At 43.6% G+C, this 20,365-nt stretch overlaps 1 protein-coding gene across 3 annotated transcripts in view; it reads left to right on the plus strand.

The window, feature by feature from the left end:
• Window positions 1-20,365, plus strand: part of PAK5 (p21 (RAC1) activated kinase 5) — a gene marked incomplete at its 5' end in the record, with an annotated part of 132,991 nt that overhangs the window by 80,039 nt on the left and 32,587 nt on the right. For all 3 annotated transcript variants that reach the window (XM_081906197.1, XM_081906196.1, XM_081906195.1), the window contains 2 exons: window positions 2,083-2,297; window positions 19,250-20,035. In XM_081906197.1, the coding sequence (XP_081762323.1) occupies window positions 2,094-2,297; window positions 19,250-20,035 (990 nt within the window). The remainder of the gene's footprint in view (window positions 1-2,082; window positions 2,298-19,249; window positions 20,036-20,365) is intronic.

Consider the following 20,365-nt stretch of genomic DNA (forward strand, 5'->3'; position numbering starts at 1 on the left):
CCCACCCCCTCCAGATCATCTGAAATACTTTCTTCTGAGCAGCAAAAAGAAAGGGGTTTTAAAGGAAAGTTCTCTGGAATTCTCCACCGCTTTGTTTAATACAACAGCGGGTGTGTTGTATCTTAGGTGTCATTTAATGTTTGTATTCCAAAGGAAAATGCTAAGATTGGATGGATGGATTGGCAGGTTGATTGGATTTGTCCACTGCGTACTTCTTGCTGAAGTGATCTGCTTCAATGCACACCGTGACCTAGCTCACAATTTCGACCATAATTAATTCAGTGCCCTTTCCCCAATCAGGCAATTAGGGCTCTGACCCACAATCGGAGAGCACAGGAGGAAAGCAATCAGATTATCACTTTGCTACACAGTAGGTCAACTCAAGCTTCATTCTGATATGCTTGGAGGATTATTCAAATTGTCCCTTAACATACCCAAGAACTCTGTTTAAAAAGCAGCTAGCCAAGGGGCCGCTAACTGAGTAAATGAGACCATTGAGGCCGAAGGATCCGAAACAATCAAAACTAAATAAATATTTCCGCACGACGTTTCTCCTTGCAGACTGTAACAACCTGACAGCGGTACAGCCTGCAGAATTTTGAGTGGCTGAAAATGAGTGCTTCTTCATTCGTATGATTTAGAGAATTTCTCTCTCTCTGGCGGCCTTTTTTCTGTTTGGCATACTGTGTGTAGGAACCCATACTTCTGTATACAGGTAAAGGGACCCCTGACCATTAGGTCCAGTCGTGGCCGACTCTGGGGTTGCAGCGCTCATCTCGCTTTATTGACCGAGGGAGCCGGCGTACAGCTTATGGGTCATGTGGCCAGCATGACTAAGCTGCTTCTGGCGAACCAGAGCAGCACACAGAAACGCCGTTTACCTTCCCGCCGGAGTGGTACTTATTTATCTACTTGCACTTTGACGTCCTTTCGAACTGCTATGTTGGCAGGAGCTGGGACAAAGCAATGGGAGCTCACCCCATTGCGGGGATTCAAACCATCAACCTTCTGATCGGCAAGTCCTAGGCCCAAAGCGCCACCCACATCCCACTTCTGTATATACTGTAGATGAAATGGTTGGTGGCTGATGCAGATGACATTTCTTTTTAATATATATAAAAAAGCAGATACAAAAGATGGCAGATAAGAAACTAAAAAGGCAAGGGGGTTAAGAGAAATGCCTTCATACATGGACAGAAGGCCATCAGAAAGGGGATCAAATCCGCTTCCTTAAGGTAGAGAGTTCCATAGCCTGAGCGCAACCTTCCCGCCACCGTCTAATATAATCCAGTGTATCTTCTTTAGATATTGATCATAGTGGTTACAATCATGGGCAGTGTCAGAGGGTGGACTGGGGAGGGGGGCAAACAAGGAGCTTGCCTTCCATTTACCCCCATTGCTGTCATTAACTTATCCTGATTTTTTGTGTGTGTTCCAAAGTCTTAACATGAAGGACACAACACATCCACCCACTTTGCCCTTTCTGTATGTGTGTTTTTTTTCCCCCTGGTGCTGCCACTAGTTACAATTTCAATTTAACAGATGGGCACAGGTTGTAGAATAAGGGGAATTGCCTTTCCTCGGGTTCACTAAACATGACAACATGTCATTATCTCCCCCAGGTTGGGGTAGCTTGCTCTGAGGTCACAGAAGGAAGCCTGCAATCTGAGATCCTTTAACTGGAGATGCCATTAAACCCAAGACAAGCATGAAAACATGGGCTGGACCATTGATTTCAATGGGTCTTCTCTGATCATCACTAACACTGAATATTGCCCATATACTCTGAACTCAATGAAACCATTCTTTTTGGCTGTTCTCCTGGTGTGAAAACAATTTGTTTCAGATATTTTATTATTGCTACCTTAAATTCTGGTGCTGTCCATAATTCAGATTTCTCAATAAAGAGCCTGGAGGTATCTGAAAGGCTTGATGTTTTTTCACAACATCATACAAATTCTATCATAGGCATGGAGCCTTATCAATTTCTCGTTTTTAACCGTTTCACCCAGTGTAGCAAATTATGCTTGAATGACTTAAAATATCTTAGTGGAAAAGTAATATTCTCCTTTGTCCACGCAGGTTTTTCCACCATGTTTGGAAAGAAAAAGAAAAAGCTTGAAATTTCCGGCCCTTCAAATTTTGAACACAGGGTACACACTGGATTTGATCACAGAGAACAGAAGTTCACCGGACTACCTCAACAGTGGCATAGTTTGCTAGCGGACACAGCAAACAGGCCGAAGCCTATGGTGGATCCTTCATGCATTACCCCAATCCAACTTGCTCCAATGAAGGTAAGCAGATTATATTGGAACTGAAATACTTTATTGTCACTTGTACAACTTGTATAGAGTGAGATTACATGAGCACCCCCCACTCAGTTCTCTTAGTCTTAATTCCCCTTGTTTACTGACAGACACACCCCAAACCCGAAAGTCAGTTGCCCTATTGCTACCTTTTCATCCAGCAGCCTAACAGCCCACGGATAGAAGCTGTTCTTTACCCTGTTGGTGTGACTAATCATGCTTGTATATCTTCTGCCTGAGGGCAGGAGATCAAGAAATTGCTGGCCAGGGTGTGAATCAGACCTGAGAATTTTCCTCACTCTCCTGAGGCAATGTTCTTCTGCTATTTCATCCAGCGGATTCATGGGACAGCCCATAATATCTTGTGCTGTATTCACCACTCTCTGTAGGCACTTCCTATCAGTTGATGTAAAACCAGCATGCCACACCGTGATGCAATATGAAAGGACACTTTCTATTGTTGACCGGTAGAAGGAGATCATCAAATGTTGATTGACATCGTTCTTCCGCAATACTTGAGGAGATGGAGTCTCTGTTGGGCTTTCTTAACCACCTGGGTTGTATTGATTTTTCCAAGTAAGGTCTTCACTGAGATAAACTCCTAGGAATTTAAAGGAAGAGACTGTCTCCTCATAGCCCTCTCCTATGTACAGCGAGGCTAGTTCTCTTCTCTGCACCCCAACACATACATATTAGTGGAAATTGTGTGAAGTGTCCTTCAGGGAGCTTGCTCATTTCTGTTGCAGAACAAAAGGGCAGGTTCTCTCTAGAGAAAATACCTGAATAGCCGCCACAGACGTATGTCAATAGGACCTATTTGTTATGCAAAGATTGCAATCTTAAATGAATTTTGCTTTGCAATACACAGAAATGGGCGAGCGGTGGAACCTCTATGGGTGCTTAATGGAACCAACTAAAACAAAGAAAACTCCTAAGTTTGGAGGGCAAGTTTCAACACAGGAGAGAAAAGTGTGAGTTTCCAGTTCACAACCCAACGAAAAGCATATTTTCAAATTAGCGTTTGAGAATTCAGTTCAGCAGGAACACCAGAGACATCCCAAAACCAACATGGCAGACTTCCCCCAAAATCCACATAGCCATTGATTAGAACTCGGCAGCTTTGGAGCACCATGGTTCAGCTGAGGATACACAAAAAGGGTAATGTTCTTCTGAAGCCCAGGCTAACGTCATGTGTATACAAGACCATAAAATAGACTTTGTTGTCATCCTCAGTTTTGCACCGTCCCCTCCAGCAAGAGTAAAGCAGGTTTTCTCCTTGTGCCCTGTTTGTTGTAGATTACTTGCTGTGTATCAGTTTATCCTTTCAAATCGATATTCTTAACAGTTATTTTTAACAAGCCGTCTCTGAGCAAAAAGTTGTTTCTTGGTTAAGATAAAGCAGAAATCAATGCTTGCTTCCTCCAGCCCCTGCTTTCTCACCCAGTCATCCTAGCTCCTCACGAAGCAGTAAGCTGGGAGGCTTGAAAACAATGTTCTTAAAATAAATCCACGAGGACTTTGGAGTTCAGTTTGAAGTCAGATTGCATTTTCTTACGCAGCGATGGAGGGATATCAGTTATATATTTTAATGAAGCCATGTAGAAAACTTAACAGCAAAAATTCGCAATTCCAGTTGTTAGGACTGTCTGCTTGCTGTTGTTTGCTTTGTTTTTTTCTGTCCAAACTTCTAAAGCTTTGCATGTAAAAAATATTAGAGCCAGCTGGATCAGACCAAAGGCCTAACTGCTCCTTGTCTGCTGTCAACAGGAACATATTTAGATTCACACTAGGAAGAATACATCCATTGTAGACAGTAGCCATTGGTAGGGTTAGCTTCCATGAATTCGCCTAATCCTCTGAAAGCCACCCAGAATGGTGGCCATTGCTATTCCTTAATGGAAAAAGGACCCCCCTACACACACAGGCTTTTTCCATCACCCTCTTGTCCTCTCCTCAAGCTGCATTGTTGCATGCTCAAGAGATTCATGCAATGCGATCCTATGAATGAAGGGAGATCACGGTGTACCCTAACGCCGCCTTTAAATATGCCAAATTCTATTAGAGCTTTGGATTGAAAGAAAGGAATATCTTGAAGCAAAGAAAGGTAAGTTTACCTGCATTGTAGGATCTTGAGGTTTTGCTGTCATCTAGTGGCCATGTTCTTTATTGTTCAGAATATACAATAGATTTGTGTCACCTAGGAGTGGACAATATACAATTGTGTGCTGGTGAGGGAAAGAGTCCTTTATCCATTTTCCTTTGAATTCGTCTTTTGTTCGGGCACCACAGAGACCTTGCTAAGACATTATGCTGCAGACATTATGCTGAACTCGCTGCAGCAACAGTGGCGGCGAGAGGAGGAATGTGACTTAGCTTCAAGAAAGGAATCCCCACAGAAAAACCACTGGCCCAAACTAAATATCCTTAGTATTTGTTCTTCCATCACAAACTTTCTTTCTTTTTTCTATTTTTGTTTTGTACTTTTCAAGTTTATACATACTAATTTTACAATCATTTTGACATTTCAAAACTTGACTTCCTCCCCCTCTTTCTACGGTTCCTTAAATTTATTTTTAATATCTTCTGCCTATCCAAATTAACTTAATTTGCTCATTTATTCATCTTCTTTAAATTTATACTCTTATAAAACTGCAGGTTATCACAATAATCCTGCCAATGTTTTTATCTGTTTATAATTTATCTGTAAATATTCAATAAACCATTTCCATTCTTTTACAAAAAGTAAAAAATTGTTACCTTGATTTCTTATTCTTCTGATAAGTTTTGCCATTTCTGCATATTCCATAAGTTTTTGTATCCATCCTTCCTTTGCTGGGACTTCTGCTTCTTTCCATTCTGGGGCCAGTAACATTCTTGCCGCTGTAGTAGAATACATGAATAAGTTTCTATACATTTTAAGTAGTTTTGTCCCTATGATTCCTACTCTTTCTAGAGTAAATCTAGATCTGATATGTGCTTATACTTGCAGTCACAATGAGTCATGGAATTTGTAGTCTGCATAAAAAGACTCTCATTCTCGTTTATCCCCCCCCCCCCCGTGTGGGTGGGTGGGGCACAGTGCAAACCAAGATGGTGGTGGATATCAAATGCATAAAATCAAATAAACACTATTGGGTTAAACCACTGAGCCTAGGACTTGCTGATCAGAAGGTCGGCAGTTCGAATCCCCGTGACGGGGTGAGCTCTCGTTGCTCGGTCCCTGCTCCTGCCAACCTAGCAGTTCAAAAGCACAAAGTGCAAGTAGATAAATAGGTACCGCTCCAGCAGGAAGGTAAACGGCATTTCCGTGCACTGCTCTGGTTCGCCAGAAGCGGCTTAGTCATGGTGGCCACATGACCCGGAAGTTGTACGCTGGCTCCCTCAGTGAATAAAGCGAGATGAGCGCTGCAACCCCAGAGTTGGTCACGACTGGACCTAATGGTCAGGGGTCCCTTTACCTTTACCTTATGCATTGAATGCATTTAAAGTATGGCACCCTATCAAAGAAGCAGACTGTGCAAATGTTACAGGAAAGCTGCACAGTTGTGACATTCTTTCTGCTCTGCTTTAAAACTTGCAAGGCCCATGATGTAGTGTGCAAATGCACACTACATCATGGGCCTTGCAAGTTTTAAAGCTGCATAACTATAGAGCCATTGCTGGGTTTGCACTTTTTGTTCAATGCTGGGCTTCAGTGAGGGATTTGCAATGAAGCTCTTTCACTTCCCTTCACACTGCTGACAGTGAGAGAATAGACAAGCGTACTGGGAAGTAGAGATTAAAAATATAAAATGAACCATTTGGGCAAAAACAATGAATTCCATGATATGATATGATGTCAGCGGGTACCAAAGGATTTAAATAGCATGAGAATGTGGAATGTGTATTTTGTCTTGAAAACACACAAGTATCTATTGTGTGAGTGTGAGCAATGGGTTTAATGCAGGCAATTGGACATAACCACATCTTCTGACTTGAATGGACCACTACAAAATCTGGTAGGAGCTCCCACCCCCCTCCTAAAGGCCCTATGCTGTATATATCTTATAGAAAGACTGCTCTTGCACAGCTTTCTGGAAATGGTGTTAATGTGCCACCTAGCGCCAATGGATAAAACTACCAATGAAATAAGGTGAGTTAAAAACAGCTGTCTTTTGGCATCTTAAATACTAGCAGATTTATTGCGGCATAAGCTTTTATGGACCATCTTGCATTATGAACTATATTGCAATACATGCACACACTGATCTTAAATTGTTGCCACAAAATTAAAAAGGTGAACTATTTGATGGTCTTTGGGGCTTCCAGATTGCAACAACCAGACCTTAAAAGCTTATACAGTGGTACCTCGGGTTAAGTACTTAATTCGTTCCGGAGGTCCGTTCTTAACGTGAAACTGTTCTTAACCTGAAGCACCATTTTAGCTAATGGGGCCTCCTGCTGCCGCTGCACTGCCAGAGCACGATTTCTGTTCTCATCCTGAAGCAAAGTTCTTAACCTGAAGCACTATTTTTGGGTTAGCAGAGTCTGTAACCTGAAGCGTATGTAACCTGAAGCTTCTGTAACCTGAGGTACCACTGTATGCCGCAGTAAATCTATGAGGGTGATAGCAACCAGTTGTCTTACCCAGAGATGACCCATTGAAATCAGTGGACTCAAATAACACAGTTGGCTGTCACTCTTAATTTTAAGGTATCATAGAATTGGAAGGGACCCTGCAGATCATCTGGTCCAACCCCCTGCAAAAGCAGGAATATGCAGTTGTCCCATGCTAAAATCGAACTGCAAGCTTAGCATTATCAGCACCATGCTCTAACCAACTGAGCTATCCAGATACACAAATCATTGTTGCTGTCACTGTTGCTTTGCTACAAAACAGCAGACTAGGTGTCAGGAATGAGCCAGCTCAAAGCAAAGGTTTGCAGCCAACTGCAGAAAGCAGCCAAGAACAGGAAGGCTTTGATTTTAGTCAGGCAGTAGAGGGCTGGCAGCTGCATACTTCGACTCTTCCTGACCTTGATGAACAGGATGATAAGGCGATAGCTGAGAGTGGGCTGGAACACAGCCAAAGCTCACCAGAAGCACAATCAGGCGCAAACAAACCCCTCACAGACCCGGAAGAGGTTGGAACATATCCAATAAGTCCAATGAGTCGGCGAATGGGAGGGTTGTTAGATAGGAAGCAAAACAAGAGACATCAGGGTCAAAAGTTCAATATCTGCTGGAGACGTTGGAAGGAGTTTTCAGAAGGGTCATCTTGAGTTATGGTGCCGGAGCCTTCCTTAGAGCCGTCCAGAACTATCTGTTTGTTTTTGCAACAAATCCTCCTTTTCAATTAGCTACACTTACTGTGTCAAGCTGGGAACCTGGGAACCTGACACTAAGCCCGCTACCCTTCTTGAATGTGTCATTTGAGTGACTGATGATTTCCCCAATGTATTGATGCCAACCTACAATGATACTGCCCTACTGATTCCATAAAAGCAGCCACAAAATAATGAGTGAGCTGCACATTGCAAAATCTTATTTCATTTACTCTGTCTTAACACCTCAAATAGTAGTGATAGAATGCTTATCCACATGTTTTACTGGCTCTGTTATGAAGAAGAAATGATCTAGATTGGCCTTCCCCAACCTGATGCCCTCCAGATGTTTTGGATCACAATTCCTATCAGTCCCAGACAGCAAGGATTATGGGAGATGTAGTCCAAAAACGTCTGAATGGCACCAGGTTGCAGGAGGCTGGTCCAGATCTAAAGTGCTAAATTACAAATGCTCAAAGACCAGGTGGAATTTTCCTTTCCTCTCCACCTTTGCCGTACAACAATCTACTTTGGAAAGTTTCAAAAGCAGTTTGACATGTGGTCGTGGAACTGCTGTTTGAGAGAAGCAAATCCAAAACCACCTTAGCCATGTCAGACTAGTTTTGTACTTCTTTGAGTATTGGACAACATGGCTTGGTATGATCAGGAATCATATCAATCTTAGAAAAATATTCCCAGGAAAGCTTTGATCCTAGGCATGCATAACTGGGACTAAGTTCTATAGAATCAGAATTTTAACAAATTTAACACACACCCCCCCCCAAAAAAATGAAATGAAAAATCAAGATTGTTTTCTGAAATTCAATTTTTTAATCTTGTTAGATTTTGAAACTTTCCAAAATGTCTGAGATGATTTCATCTCACCGTTGGGGCATTTGGCTAAATTGTCGCTCCTGTAAAGTAAGGAATAAAAGTCACTGCTATATTTCATTGCTAAATGCAGACTCTCAGTACCAAACACAAGGTGGCAGCAGAAAGTGTTTCAGCTTGCAGATAAGGCGTCATCTGCTTAAACAGAAATGTGGTGAGAGTTTTGTTTAAAATAAATCCAGTGTGATGAAGTTGTCATTTGCATGTGATTACCCTTATTAAGGGACTGCTTTCTCACTTCATAATCTGAGATTGCAACCGATGTATGCAAATTCCAAGATTTGAACAGGCAACACATCAGATGCTTATTAGGATGTGTGATTGCCCCTTTGTTCCCTCCATAAGGGATAGGAGATTTTTTTTGAGCACACCAGTTGAATTCTCATCATACCCCATGCCATGCCTTCTGTGTCTTCCTGCCCCAAGATCATTCCTTGAGGCAGCAGGAGGCAGCAGAGGCAGGCTGTTCCCAAACTCCAGTGGGACATATTTTCCCACTTGGAAGCTGGTACTACAAGTCCCGGAATCCTCAAGGAGACATCTTCTCTGCAAAGATTCTGGGATTTGTCCTTGCGTGGCAAGTCCCCTCCCCCCTTGTGAAATGAAGACACCGGACACTTTATTTAAGGTTAATGGGCGTAAAAGGCCACAACTTTATTGATTACAGGAATTGAGAGATATTGGCCTTAGGCATTGGTTCCTATTGACTAGCCGGCTTCAGCCCAATTGCATGAAGACCAGGAAGGGTTAACCAGCAGACGGGGGAGTCCTGCTAAATTACGCCAACCAGGATCCCCCGGGTGTCACCGCTCGGGGGCGTGCCTTAGGCCGACACCTCTATAAGCTTTGGACAGGGCAATGCCACCTGGAGTCCTTTACCAGACTACCCTTTGCTTTGGGGGAAGGTGATGGCGTTTCCTTCCCCCTTCATTTGCATAACAATACCCCTGCCAATGCCTAACCGCCAATACCGGGAAAGTTGTGATGTTTGCTACGAGGTAGGCGAAAAAACCAAATGGCTGGTCCCAATTTGCCAAGTGGAAAAATTCCTACCAGGCCCCTTGTGGCGACCAACCAGAGTCCATAGCAAGGTCATAGCTAAACCTAAGGGAGGGCGGGATGGGAAACCGAAGCAGCGCCTCTCCGGCTCGGAAGTGGCTTTCTCTGACCTGCTGGCAGCAAAAGATGCTCTGCTGGGGACTGAGTACTCCTCTGCCACCTGCCTCCTGATACGTTTGGGACCTTGAACAAGGGAGGCAGCAGAAGAGGGTTTTAACCAGAATAGAGGCAGTTTCATCTGTTCTAGGTGGTGATCACAGCCAGCTTGGGCCAGTCAGAAGTTCAGTCACTGACAGGACCTTGGACAGCTCTCAATGGAGTTGGCTTAATAGCTTATGAAAGAAGAGCTCAGGTGTTGCTTCAGCAGCAATCTGGAGTTCACTGAAGGTTTAAACAGGCTGCAGTTCAGTTTAGTTTGTTCCCCTACGAGGAAAAGCCTCCTAATTCATAAACATTGGCTCTCTCACTGAACTGAAAATATTATGGCTTGACAACAGTTTCAGGGGTGACGTCCTTGAAATCCAAGGATGATGATAATGCAATCTCCTCCAGCTGGGGAGGCAGGGTATGGGTTTTATACCCTCTAGGGAAGGGGAGGCAGAAATCATCACTAAAGCACATTAAAAAGGACATCTGGAGCCCCCCCCAACTGAAAATACAGGGAGCAATTAGACTGGAAGGAGGCAGGGTGTTTGCTTCATACTTCAGCAGTTAAAATGCCTTTTTATCCATCTCTGGCAATAGAACTGGGGAAAGCTGTACAGGAAGTTGCAATACATACAAGTGTTGGAGTCTGTAAAATAGTGCCTAGTGGGTCCCCGTGTCTCTAGCAGGGTAGTGTGAAAGTGATATTATGCAGACGGCATATAATAATCATTAAATGGTTCTAGTTTTGAATGCTAAGTTGGTCTGAAAAGGCAGGCAGCCCACTTGTCTGGAAAATGCATACAGCTACCATGCTGATTTATAATTTACTATTTATACAGTGTGCGCATTATTATAACTTGCTCTTGCCTACATGGTAAAAAGTGCTGTGTTAGTCTCCTCTGGTGTTCACTTAAACATGGATATATGTATATGCAGGTGGCGCTGTGGTCTAAACTACTGAGCCTAGGGCTTGCCGATTAGAAGGTCAGCGGTTCGAATCCCCACGACAGGGTGAGCTCCCATTGCTCGATCCCAGCCTAGCAGTTTGAAAGCATGTCAAAGTGCAAGTAGATAAATAGGTACCACTCTGGCAGGAAGGTAAATGGCATTTCCGTGCGCTGCTCTGGTTTTACCAGAAGTGGCTTAGTCATGCTGGCCACATGACCTGGAAAAACTATCTGCGGACAAGCGTCAGCTCCCTTGGCCAGTAAAGCGAGATGAGCACCACAACCCCAGAGTTGTTCACGACTGGACTTTTTTTTTTTTTAATAAATATTTAATCAAGATTTTCTTAATACAATAAAGAAAAAAACAAACAAAATAACATATACTTTAACAATAGTCATACTTTCTTCACTTCTTTGGACTTCCTCACATCTCTCGTTCCTGCATTCCAAATTTTCAAACTTTACCAAGCAATTTATCACCTTATTTCAATTCTTATCTTATAATTTTCCAATATTGTATCCCTAATTTTGGATAATTTAACCCAAACCTTAAAAACTTAATTTTAACATAATATTTATCCAAAATTTATCTTTTCTCATATTTACATTTATCTTCATCTTCCTTTTAACTAGCTTGTTGGTGCCCTATTGTTAATAATCTTACATCTCTCTTAACATTCATACAATTTACAATATTTTTGTAAATAGTCCTTAAATTTCTTCCAGTCCTCCTCCACAGCCTCTTCTCCCAGGTCTCAGATTCTGCCAGTCATTTCTGCTAACTCCATGTAGTCTATCAGTTGCATCTGCCATTGTTCACGACTGGACTTAACTCTCAGGGGTCCTTTAGCTTTTATGTATATGCCACAGGACAAATTAGAAGTTTGGACCATAAGGAGAACACCACTTCTTGTAATGCCCAGGAAGGAACTCTCTGAGTCATTGCAGCAGCTAATACAGAAATTATCTTTATTAGTTAATATCAGGCAGTCGATACAGCTGCGTTGGCATGAAAAGATAATAAGCCCGTCAAAGTTTCTGCAATGTGCAGAAGTGTGGGTTGGTATGACTGCAACAGCAGCAGGGATTATGTTCAGATACAAAGCTATGATTTCTTTCAGGAACACAGAGGAATCAGGATGTCTTGCTCACCATTCTAAGGGTCTTTCAACCGCTTGTGGAGCCAACTCTGCCAGGGCAAACCTATATGCTTGATTAATATGTAATGCTAGCATATGGGATTGAAATTGGAAGCTAGTCTAGTGTGATGGATTTGCTTCACTTATTTTACATGGGATGTGGATGTAGCAGCAATTGCATTAACGTGGCTGTGCCCAACTCAAGGATCACTGAGACTTATCATGCTATCCTATTCATGTTTGCTCAGAAGAAAGCCCCACTGTGCTCAATGGAGTGCCAGTATGGAGTGAAATGGTCTCCCTGGTTTCACCATTCATCAATTTTGGGTGCAGCTGCGGAAACAGCTTTAATATTGTCAAATATTGTTTTTATAGTGTTAAAGGAAGCACTGGTGGTGGTGGGGAATTGTAGTCCAAAACATCTGGAAGGGTAAAAGGTAAAGGTAAAGGGTGCCTGGACACTTATGTCCAGTCAAAGGTGACCATGAGGTTGTGGCACTCATCTCACTTTCATGCCAAGGAAGCCGGTGTTTGTCCACAGACAGCTTTCTGGGTCCTGTGACCAGCAGGACTAAACCGCTTCTGGTGCAATGGAACACTGTGACGGAAACCAGAGTGCACAGAAACACCGTTTACCTTCCCACCGCAGTTGTACCTATTTATCTACTTGAACTGGCATGCTTCTGAACTGCTAGGTTGGCAGGAGCTGGGACAGAGCAACAGGAGCTCATTCCGTCACGGGGATTTGAACTGTGGACCTTCTGATCAGCAAGCCCAAGAGGCCCAGTGGTTTAGACCACAGTGCCACCCGTGGACACCATGTGGGCAAAGATTGTCCTGCTCCTTCTGTTCCTCCACTCTTAGCTCATTGCTTTCTTCATCCACCAATATCCACCAATCCACCATTCAGTATTTAAGAGGAATTTCTCAGGAGAGTGCTTTCTGAGAAATTTTCCAGAAATTTTCTTTTTTTATCCCCACCCAAACTGCAGAGAACTCCCATCTCCCCGCAGAGAGAACATTTGGCAAAATACTGTCTCCCGGTTTCAGCATGGAGAATTTTGGGAGGCCATTTTCACTCAGCCCTAATCCCCCTCTCCACCCATCAACAGAAATAAAATTTGATAGAATCAGACAGAATATGGGTTTGAGTTAATAGTCTACTTGAAAGAAACTATAATGTTAGCATCAGAACTCAAACCAGCCCAATTACCCTGGCACCCGTTTGTGATAGCCATTTTAAATTTATGGCGGATTGGGTAGTTTATCATTCGCTATTTTCTGAAGCCAGACATGGTTGTTTATACTTAATTTATCTTTAAGGATGTAAGTGCCTTTCCCTCTGTATAAAGCTCCTCTTTCCCCCTCAAATATTCATGAATTAATATGATAACATTAATTACCATATTTTTCCATGTATAAGACTACAGTGGTACCTCGCAAGATGAAATTAATTCGTTCTGTGAGTTTTTTTGTCTTGCGAATTTTTCGTCTTGCGAAGCACGGATTCCCATAGGAATGCATACCACACCGCGTGCTATGAGTTGCTCCTCGAAGTCAAGTCGCAACTGCACCTCTTCAAGCAATGCACCCTGGGTATTAATGGTTTTAAGAAAAAGGAAACAAACTTGCAAGACATTTTCGTCCTGCGAAGCAAGCCCATAGGGAAATTTGTCTTGCGAAGCAACTCAAAAAACAAAAAACTCTTTTGTCTTGCGAGTTTTTCGTCTTACGAGGCATTCATCTTGCGAGGTATCACTGTACTTTCCCTCCTAAAAAACAATGTCAAAAATTGAAATTGAGGGGGGGGGGTGTCTTATACATGGATACATCTCTCTCTCTCCCCCCCCCCATTTTCTTAAATCGGAGTCCCCCAAAATAGGGGATGTCTTATACATGGGGGCATCTTATGGATGGAAAAATACGGTAGTTTAGTACAGAATTTAGGCTAGGCTCTTCAAAGGAATCTTTCACGAATGGCTGCGTGTGTGTATGTGTTTGTCCATTTTAGTTGCTACTTGTCCTTTGAATGCACACTTAGAAATACACTGTTTTTTTAAGGGAAAAGAGGGAATGCATCCTTAACATGAACATAAAATATAGAATTATTTGCTTAACGTGAGTTCTTACTAGGACAAAGCAGTTAATCATCTACTTCATTATAGTCAGCGTTAATACAGTGGTTTTTAAACAGGAGCTGTTTTTCATCTCCTCTTTGTAACATGGCGAGACAGCTGTTCTTGCAGACAGATCCATTATAGCTTATCACTAGAGAACAGGCCGCTAACATAACACCATGAATTATGGCTATTGTCACCGGCAGCCAGAACAAATGCCGGAACTCGTCAGAAAGCAATGGAAAGCAGAGGATATCTGCTCTTAAGGAGAAGTGGGCTTTAACTCAAAGAGATTGGCTTTCATTGATTTTAATGTATGAGAGTCGCTATGCCACAGAGGCGTGGCATAACTCAGCGTTGCAATATTGATTTGTCCCAAGCTGCGTTCTGGCTTGCATTAATGCATGCTGTTTAGCACTCGCCAGAGATAGAGGTATGATAACAAATAGGAGCTGAAACGGTGGGGCGTTGCGTGCTCTCATCTTCGCTATGCACAGGGGTGCCATGTGGGAGAACGTCCTCTTCTTGTCCTGCCCCCTGCCCCTGTTTTGAAACTCTTTTGAGAGCGTCTTGTACCTCTGGTCAACTCATTCTTATAAACAATAAAATGGGTGCATGGGCTATGAATGCATGTTGAAAGCACAAGCCTTTTGCTGAGAATCACAATGGGGGATGGTGCGGTTGTGATCAGGCTCGGCTTGTGGGTGTCAGGGACTGGACTGAGGAGGAATGGTAGGAACCGCCACCACCCCTCTTCCTGCACCTTCCCAAGAAAAGGAGGACAGTATAGATTTAGAACAGTGGTTTGCAGAAGGTCATAGTGCAGAGGGGAGAAGCTGGGAAATATTGGGAGAGTAGCAGGAAGGAGAAGCACCAGGGGAGAGACAGCTGACAGTGTCTCTAGAATGCATTCGTGAATACCACTCCTCTCCTAGGACCAGGTGTGCATTGAAGTAGAACAGAAAGCACAGATCAGCTGGCACAGGGGTGACGTAGTATAGGAGAGATGGAGGGAGTGGGACTTTACTTGGAGCAACACCATTACCTAGAGAGAGACCACATTCCTTTGTCTCTCACAGTGAATATTGAATAAACTACTTGGTAAGAACTCTTCTTGTTTTATCTGCTTCTTTGCTGCCACCATGGGAGGGGTAGGATTCCCTGAATCCTGACAGTGGGCTTCCTGTGGACATCTGGTTGGACTAGATGGATCTTTGGTCTGATCCATCAGACTCTTCTTAAGTTCTTAGGTAAGGTCTGATGTGAGATACCAGTTCAGCTCACCTCCTAGGAGAATATATGCCGCTCGCCTGCAACTATGCCAGGCTAGTGTTGTTGGCAATGGGGAGACAATGGAGTGCGCCTCCAGCGGGCAGTGTGTCCTGAGATCCTGGGCTGCCCAGATGACCAGATCCCTCCTCTTGGCCATGCTGATGTGATCCAATGGAAAGCAGAGTGATACGTTTGGCACCAGCTTGGCTGCAGGAGTTGCCAGAAGGAGCCATTCAAGACATCACCCAACCATCTTAGGGACTCCACTCCAGATCTGTGTAGGGTTTACTCCTGAGCCTTTTTCTCTCCCAAAGATATCCTGCAAGACAGCAGAAGTTGGGGATAAGAGTTTTCCTTCTCCATATGGTGATCAGACCTTGGGCTAGTCACAATTCTCTGAAGTCTCTCAGCCTCACTCACCTCACATGGTGTTTGCTGTAGGGAGGGAAGGGAATGGAGATTGTTAGCCACTTTGAGACTCCTTAGGGTAGGATCATATCCAAACTTCTCCTCCTCCTCCTCCTCCTCCTCCTCCTCCTCCTCCTCCTCCAAAGAGGAAACTGAACTCTCCCATAGCACTGCCCTGGGACTTCTCAGTGCTTAGCAGTATGGGGAACATGCAACAATATTTTGGAATGTTATACTATTATGAAGGGGGTGGCCCTCCAGGTGTTCTTGAACTACAGTTCCCCTCATCCCTGACCATTGACCACATTGGTTGGAGGTAGTAGAGAATAGAGTCCAACAATATCTGGAAGTTACCATAGATCTACTGAGTTTCCCCACATCCTTGAGTGTTAAGAAGTCCCACAGGCAAGTGATACCAAGCTTTGGTTTCCTTTTGGAGGTGAAATTACTGAAGATTAGCAACTGTGCCCTAAATGAATCCTTTTGTATGGGTTTGGGGTTTTTTATATTTAAAAAGCAAAAACATAATCTGGCTTGATTTTTCTTTAAAAACATCTGCCCTGTGTATTGCAGTTTGCAAGTATCCAACAAATATGACTATCAGGCAGGCAAGGCCCTGTTGTTGTTGATGATTTCTTTTCTCACAAAGTGATCCAAAGTAACTTTTTAAAAAATACACACAACTAAAAACAACCACAAAACCCTAAGAACACAGCTAGAAAATCAAAAGGCAGGATTAACTAATCCGATCCCATTAAAAGAGGTTACAGTGCTGCCCCTAAGTTTAAGAGTCAAAAGTATGGGCTAAGAGAAAAGTCGTTGCTCCCAAATATGTAGATAAAAATTGTGCCTCCCTGGGGATATCATTCCACAAATGAGGGGCCCCTCCTTTGAAGCTCACACAGAGGGTTCCTAGCTACTGGTTCCTGGCATGATCTTTAAAGCCCTAAATGCCCTCAGCCCTATATACCTGAAGAAGCGTCTCCACCCCCATCATTCTGCCCGGACACTGAGATCCAGCTCCGGGAGCCTTCTGGTGGTTCTCTCATGGAGAGAAGTGAAGTTACAGGGAACCAGGCAGAAGGCCTTCTCGGTAGTTGTGCCTGCCCTGTGGAACACCCTCCTATCAGATGTCAAGGAGATAAATAACTATACAACTTTTAGAAGACATCTGAAGGCTGCCTTATATAGGGAAGTTTTAATTTTGGTGTTTTATTATGCTTTTATATTTGTTGGAAGCTGCCCAGAGTGGCTGGGGCAACCCAGTCAGATCAGTAGAGTACAAATAATAATAATAATAATAATAATAATAATAATAATAATAATAATAATAATCAGTGCTATTTTTCTAGAAAAAGAGGTGCTGAAACTCACCATGAACTTGTACTCTTACAATGGCAATGGCACCCACCTGAGAGGGGCTGGAATTGAGTTCTTCTCAGTTCTGACTGAAAAAAGCACAGATTATTATTATTATTATTATTATTATTATTATTATTATTATTACTAACCAGTGTCACCCACTGCCCATGTCAGCTACAGGAGGCCTTTACAAAGCTGCAGTATCTGTTCAAATCACACCCTTCCCTGCCCCCATCTCTTTTCCTATCGCAAGGAGTAGCTTTCTCTTCAACGCATGGATTTTCATCAGGATTCAGGGCCAAGCAAGTGAAGGTGTCTTCAGAATTCCTCCAGGAGGTGGTGTGTGGGGTGAACAACCCCAGATAAGGCACAAATGAAAAAGAACTGTTTCAGGTGGAGGAAGGTGGAATAAATCATTTTGTACGCAGAGCAACCTCGTGCCTTCATAGGGTCCTCCTTTCTGCTCAGAGAAGCAGAGAGAATCCACAAGCACAGACAAAATAAGGGAGGGAGAGCAAGGCGGGAGGGAGAGAGAGAGAGAGAGAGAGAGAGAGAGAGAGAGAGAGAGAGAGAGAGAGAGAGAGAGAGAGAGAGAAGAATCTCCTCTGCCTTGAAGCTTAAACACAGGGAGAATATTAAATTGGCCCTTGTATCTGAGCAACATGTTGAGACAAGGGAAGTGGGTTTCCCTTGGGTGCTTCAGTCTTGCATTAAATTATAAAGCATTTCATTGCCAATCCTGCTGTTTTATGATGTGGTAATTAAATATGAATGGGCTGTCAGTTGAAACACAGTCACATTACTGAATGGCTTCAAAGTCAAAGGGGAGCACATCTGCCGCACCTCGTTTGACCCTATGGTTTCAGTATCAAAAGCCACAAAACAGCAACACCAGCTTGTAATTGCAGACAGAAACCAGTGCAAGTACGGCCCTCCGCTTGCCCCTCAGGGACATGGGGATGGGCCCCGGTGGCGGCAGCACCCTCTCCTCCTCCTCAACCCCTCTCCAGCTGCTGCTATGAACTGGCCAAGGGAGGAGGCTGGCTGCGGCAGCCATGGAGAGGTAATGGGATGCTCTTTCACTGCCACCGCTCAAGACAAGTGGCGACTCATCCTCCTCCCCAAGCTTGACAGCAGCAGCACTGATGGAGGAAACAGGGACAAATCAGAAGCCAGGGTGGCTTTCATAATTCTGGGACTGTCCCTGGAAAATCAGGACGCTTGAGGGTATGTGGCTTCCGGGAATCCGATCACCCTCCCTCACAGCTGGCTGCCAGAAATGGGAAAACAAGACGTTCTTACCAAGGTAATTTATTCAATATTCACAGAAGGAGACTTAGGATGTCTTCTCTCAGACAATGGCGTTGCTTCGAATAAAGTCCCGCACCCTCCACCTCTCCTATTATACATCATTCCTACATCAGTTAATCTGTGTTTTCTGCCTCTGAGATTTCTGTTCTCCTACTCAAAGCCCACCAGGAGCTGGGAGAGGGAGGGTCTGGCATGCTTTCCAAAGACACACAATCTGTTAGCTGTCTCTCACTTGGTACTTCTTCTTCCTCCTCTCCCATTATTTCTCAGCTTCTCCCCTCTGCAGCCTCTGAACTGTGACCTTCTGCAAACCTCTGTTCTAAATCTATGCTGTCTCCCTCTTCTCTGGGAAGTGCAGGAGGAGGGGGACGGTCTCCACCATTCGCCCTCAGTCTAGTCCCTGACAGTCTGGCACTCTAGCTATTTCCAGGCTTCTGGCCCTGTGAGAAGCGAGCAGATTAATAAAGCTCAGTCTGAGATGCCATGAAAGCTGTTTAGAGCCAAAAAGAAAAGTATCCCTTGTATATCTTGTTCCTTTTCTTCCTTCTGTCTCACAATGCCTTGCTAGTGTTACCTTAAGTGTTCTTTTTAGGGAAGAATAAAGTGCCCAATAATAAGCGGACATCCTGTGCTCCATATCCACTTGTATAAGTAAATCTAAACTGAGGAGTGATTTCTTTTCATTCAGTTGTATGCTGGCAAACTAGTTGTTAGCTTTGCCTGGCACTGGTACAGACTGGCATCAAGTAGCAATTTATTATAATAGTCTCTACTTGTATATGGAGTTTTCAATAGTATGCAATAATGCATCTTTAGGAGGAAATGACAATTTTTTTGTCCTAAAATGTTACATTTGATGGAGGGACATGGCAAGCTATCGGCCTGTTCCTCGCCACATTGTTGAAATTGCTCTGCTCAATAGTTTTATCACAGTAACATGAAATCTAAGACGGTCTTTAATCAAAAGCTATCTTCTGTTCCCAGACCATCGTTAGAGGAAATAAACCTTGCAAGGATACTTCAATCAATGGATTGCTCGAAGAATTCGACAATATCTCCGTGACACGTTCCAACTCGCTCCGGAAGGAGAGCCCTCCCACCCCTCGCCTGGGACATGCCAATCACATCGAAATTCACCAGCAGGAAAATGGCTACATCACGTATTCTCAGTATTCGAGTGAATCGGAGACTGCTACGGACTTCCTTGCCGAAAAGTACAGAGACAAGAGCATTCATGGGGAAGAGTTGGACAGATATTCCAGGGGCAGCTGTGCTGCGAAGCAAAATGGGCACATGGCGAAAGTGAAAGCCAGCGAAATGTATTTTTCAGAAGCTAAGCCCCTGAAGTCTGATATCTCTAGGTTCTTGCCAGATTATCATGCTCACATGGAAACGAAAAGCAAACTGAATGAGTATGGTGGTTTGAAGCTGGAATATCAGAGGGCTCCTAGCGGATCGTCCCTGGATTATAAAGAACCTTTTCATTTCACTCCTTCTAGGACTTCCATTCACAGTCATTGTTCAGGAGAGAGACTAGAGTACAGTGACAGCGACTGGGCTAAGGATGATTATGACAAAAGGCCAAAGTCGTCCTATGTAAACCAGACAAGCCCTCAACCTGCCATGAGACAGAGGTCCAGGTCAGGCTCTGGTCTCCAAGAGCCAATCATGCCCTATGGAGCAAGTGCTTTTAAGTCCCATCAGCAAGGCCATTCGTATAGCTCATATACCTACCCTCGATTATCAGAAACCGCAGCAGGCATTCCAAAGGTAAACTTTTACAGGTCAACCTTTTCGACGTTGTGGTCATTTCAGTATTTGGAGTTGAACACTTATTTTGCAATCTGATTTTAGCCCCAGTATTCTTGTGGGTCCTACAGAAGACCTGGTTTCTTTCCAGGGAGATGAAAGGTTCTTGAACATAGGCCTCTGAATATGTATGAAGGTTTCTCATTTTTTTAATGGTTCGATTGGAACTCCAGTGCTACTTCTAAAAATTGGTACAGGCACTAAATCGAGCTGGGTAGTTCAGTGATAGGTTTTTGTTTGTTTGTTTTTTGGCCAACATCTATTACTAGATTTGTTCAAAACCAATCCATT

This window comes from Podarcis melisellensis (assembly GCF_964234715.1).
Source record: "Podarcis melisellensis genome assembly, chromosome: 3".
Taxonomy (NCBI): domain Eukaryota; kingdom Metazoa; phylum Chordata; class Lepidosauria; order Squamata; family Lacertidae; genus Podarcis; species Podarcis melisellensis.